The following is a 4,729-nucleotide window of genomic DNA, read 5'->3' on the forward strand; positions in this document are numbered from 1 at the left end:
CATTCCAATATTTATAACTGATAAAAAGGTTAAACTTTCTCTTCTTTTTCATGCTAATCAACAATGTGGATCAAGTCTTCCTGGTTAGGATCAATTGCAATTATCAAAATGAATGTATTACCCGAGATAAATGATGTGATTCAAATGGTGCCAATTCTAACCCAAATCTTACAAGAATGGCAAGAAACTGTCAGTCAATTTCTATGGAGTGGGAAAGACCTAGAGTTAAATACGATTTTTTACCAGATTCAAAAGGAGAGTGGTCTTGGGACTTCCAATGGGGACATGGCAGACTGAGTAGCTGTGCCCGTGGGCTCAACAGGCAGAGATGAAAACATGGCAGTTATTTTGGGCTCAGGCAGGATTTTCTGAAGCCTGGGAGTGTTCTCCAGAAAAAAGAAAAACACTTGGAATCACCCCATCTGTACTTTGGATGACTGCTTGCAGCCAGAAGATGGCAAACAGCATTTGCCCCTGACTGGTAAGAACTAGCCAGGAGGCTTTGATGTCACCATTTTCTGAGCCTCATTGTAGCCTTAAAGGGACATTAAGACTGGCCACTCCATTTCTAAATCACTCTATTTATATTTCTTTTAAGTATGTGTACCCTCATACAGGCTTTCTATGGCAAGAACAAGAGGGCTCTCTTGGTGCTTATTATTTTTGGGATTAATTTAAAATATATATATTTTTAAGTTTTAGACTTTGTTTTCCTCCAAAGAGTAAGGAGGATTGAGAGTAAATAATTCTCTCCTGTTATTATTTTTCTATTAAATTTGAAGATATTAGCATTTTCCTGAATTGGCTGTTTTGAACTTTCACTTTTCTACTTTCCCTGGGGTACTGTCTGCATATCTCACTTTTGCTTGTGTAAAGACATTATGGAATTCTTTCATATCCTCGACTGTTTCTGGTTAAGCTCCTGGGGGCGCCATAATCTACTGCTTGACATGGAGGACTTTAAACAGACTTTCTCTGACTTCCACCAAGATTTTAAACAGATTCTTTCTGACTCCTACCAAGTTTTTATGCAAGGCATTCAGGACATTGTGGAAAATGTGAGGTCTGTCATCTGGCTGGGGCTGCTGTGCATGTAAATGAGGAACTTAATAGTGACAGAAATGTTTCTTCTAAGTGTGAAGCCACAAGTGAAATTGATCTTCTGATGGAATGCTATGAGAAAGAAAGTGTTATTATGTATGGGAGGGTTTGTGATGAGAAGTCGAAGTTTCTGAGGTGGGCCGTTTGGTTGTTTGATCTTTTTAAGAAAAAAAGCTCTGTGCACATTGTGGGGACATATAAATGCTCTGGCTTATTTTGAAGTGGGATATGGGTTAAAGAATATTAACCTGGATTGCTTTTACTGTTTGGCTGATTTCATTTATCTTTAATGATTAGGATTGAACAATGTAGAAGCAGTGAAAGACTTTGTATTCCTAGGTGCGAAGATTACTGCAGGTGCTGACTGCAGTCAGGAAATCAGAAGACGCTTAATCCTTGGGAGAAGAGCAATGACAAATCTCGATAAAATAGTTAAGAGCAGAGACATCACACTGACAACAAAGGTCCGCATAGTTAAAGCAATGGTGTTCTCTGTAGTAACATATGGCTGCGAGAGCTGGACCATAAGGAAGGCTGAATGAAGGAAGATATATCCTTTGGAACTGTGGTGTTGGAGGAAAATTCTGAGAGTGCCTTGGACTGCAAGAAGATCCAACCAGTCCATCCTCCAGGAAATAAAGCCAGACTGCTCACTTGAGGGAATGATATTAAAGGCAAAACTGAAATACTTTGGCCACATAATGAGAAGACAGGACACCCTGGAGAAGATGCTGATGCTGGGGAGAGTGGAGGGCAAAAGGAAGAGGGGCCGACCAAGGGCAAGGTGGATGGATGATATTCTAGAGGTGACGGACTCGTCCCTGGGGGAGCTGGGGGTGTTGACGACCGACAGGAAGCTCTGGCGTGGGCTGGTCCATGAAGTCACGAAGAGTCAGAAGTGACTAAATGAATAAACAACAAAAATATCAGTTTTAGTCTTGCCATTATCCTTATTTCAATCTGTACAGCAACCCATCTTATGGAATCAACTCTGGGCAACTAGCAACCAATAAAATCACTGTACAAAATAACAACCCCAAAACAAGCAATATATAAAATCTATACAAATGTCAAGTTAATGTCAGGGTATACCCAAGGTCTAATGCCAAGGCTGTTGTACAGCTGAGAACAGTAAGTAATCAGGGAAGAAGGCTCAGCAGATGTGATTGCCAACATCTGCAAAGTGATTCAGCGCATAATATTTGGTTCTAGAAGTAGTATGCATGAACAGTTCTGTGTTGGGGATAGTGTAAGAGATGTTGAGCATTATTGTGTTACTGTGAGTAGGAATTTGCCCTGTATAATTGCTGTGTAAGAGCTTGTCAAGTGCTGTATATAGTAAAGACTGTAAATACTTACACAACTGGTCTCAAGCTGATTTCTTCCAGCTCCACTGAAGGACTGTGGTGCAAACACAGCTCTGACAGATAAAACCAATCTAATAAACAGAAAAGACCCTACAAGTTCCAGCTCTTTCTGCTTTGTCTGGGGTTTCCTTGATTCTAACTTTGCGACTTGGACATGTAAGGGCCATTCAACTGTGGCTTACAAATGGTGCCTGCTGGCTTGGTCGGCATTCAGTTGTTTTGGGTTTCTTCCAAGGAACGTGGTCAAGGGAACCTCTGTGAAGGAAACATACTGAACTCACTTGTACCATGCTTTTCATGTAGGGACTCTAACATGGCTATTTGAATTATTCTGAGTGCAAATTTTCTTTCTCTCAATTTTAAACACACTCCTGAACTGCAGAGGTTTTGCTAGATCCTGCTTTATTTACTCCAGTGAAAACCTGTCCTTTCTCCAATGTACTCACAATGAAAAAAAAAAAAAAATTCTGTCCTGATTATTCTGACGATATCCCCATCACTTCAAAATCAGGTGTGAAAGGCGTTTGCAAAGAAATCTATTAGTCAATGAAATGAGGGGCTATTTTATCTCAAGCAACATGTAAATCAGGGCACCATTTCCCCTTTAAAGGAGCCCCACGGTTTCCCTTTTCAGGCTACACCCACCAAGGCAAAGTTGGAGCACTTTCCTGAGTCCTTTCCTGTCAATTTCCCTCCATTTATTAGACGGAGCAAAAATGATCCTCTGGCTAAACTTAGTGTCCTTACTGGCAGTCCTCAGAGGTAATTTTTCCCTTTATACAGAGATTTTTTTTCCCCAATTTTAATTCTTGTATTATAGGAGAGCTTATTGAAACACCTTCATTTTATTTTTTTTAGGAGCTCAGTGTGAGGTCCAGTTGGTGGAGTCCGGAGGGGACGTGAGAAGGCCTGGAGAGTCCCTCCGTCTCTCCTGCCAAGCCTCCGGATTCACCTTCAGCAGCGTCCACATGGACTGGGTGCGACAGGCTCCAGGGAAAGGTCTGGAATGGGTGGCCCGCGTAAGTACATCTTCTAATACATACTACTCGGACAAAGTGAAGGGACGCTTCACCATCTCCAGGGACAACTCCAAAAGCCAAGTCTATCTGCAAATGGACAGCCTGAATCCAGAGGACACGGCAGTCTATTACTGTGCGAGGGACACAGTGAGAGGAAGTGAATCTGAAGCCTGGCAAAAACCTTCCCTTCTGTAGAGCTGCTCTGCAAGTGAGTTCAGCCCCAGAAGGCTGCATTTTCCCAGGAGACTTGAGAGGGAGCTGAGAAAGCTGCCTGAGTGCCAAGAGGGAGGAAGAGCTGATCTTGGCCTGGGCATTCTGGGATCTGTTTTCCATTTGGAGGAGGGGAAACCTGAAAAAAAATATTTTAAAAGGAAAAAAAAATACAGAAGGACAAGTTAATAGTAATGTGGTTTCCTTCACTTTAACTTTGGTGTTGAGTGGGCCCAGAAAATGCAATGTGTAAATTATTGTTTATTCTCCTAGTGTCATGTTGGCATCTAATCCATTCTAATTTTTTTAAGAAACCATGGATAAGGAAACAAAGGTTTGTCACAATTTTTAGACAAACTTTTGTTACATTCCAGTGGCTGTTCAAGCAATTGCTGTTCATATTGGGTGGAACAAGTGATTGAATCTGTTCTGAATTGGTGGAGAGCTGCTGTGGACGGTTTTATTTAACCTGAAATGAAAGCCCGTTTGGTCATTCATACTGATTAATCTCTTCTTCCTCAGTGCCAAGTTCGGCCTGTAGTGCAGAGAGACATTGCACTGCGCTCCAAGGAGGGGTGTCATGATGTGGAGGGAGCACTGCCCCTCCCTTCCTTTGGGTTTCCATCCACAATTATTTTTCCTGAATATTTCTGAGAAGCTGCTGTTTGAATTCTAATGTATATCTAACTATAGGTTCTAATTTGTTTCATCAAAACTGAATGTATTATAAAATCCAGTTTTGGGTTTCTCTGTCCATTTTCCAGCCAACTCCAACAGAGCGTAGGGGTTGGAATGAGAGGAGAAAGGCAAATGCAATACTTTTGCCCCAATTTGTTTCCTCTGCTTCCATATCAGAGGGATTTCTGCTGTGTATTTATTCAAGAGAAAAAGAAATCAGCCCCCTAGATAGAACTTTAGGACTCTTCATTTATAGGTATCCAATCTGAAAGTTTGCTGGAAAGTAACTAAAACTTCTTAATATGGCCCCAAATTTCCAACTTCTACTTTACTGTTTGCAATCCACTCTGGATG

The 4,729-nt window shown here is 41.4% G+C and overlaps 1 gene segment (V, D, J or C); it reads left to right on the top strand.

Moving 5' to 3' along the window:
- Positions 1–3,184: 3,184 nt before the first annotated feature.
- On the top strand, positions 3,185–3,682 carry LOC134495870 (immunoglobulin heavy variable 3-21-like). The segment is given in 2 exon segments: positions 3,185–3,230; positions 3,327–3,682. Coding segments are annotated over 2 exon segments (402 nt in total).
- The last annotated feature ends 1,047 nt before the right edge of the window (positions 3,683–4,729 follow it).

This window comes from Candoia aspera, chromosome 4, assembly GCF_035149785.1.
Source record: "Candoia aspera isolate rCanAsp1 chromosome 4, rCanAsp1.hap2, whole genome shotgun sequence".
In the NCBI taxonomy this organism is placed as follows: Eukaryota; Metazoa; Chordata; class Lepidosauria; order Squamata; family Boidae; genus Candoia; species Candoia aspera.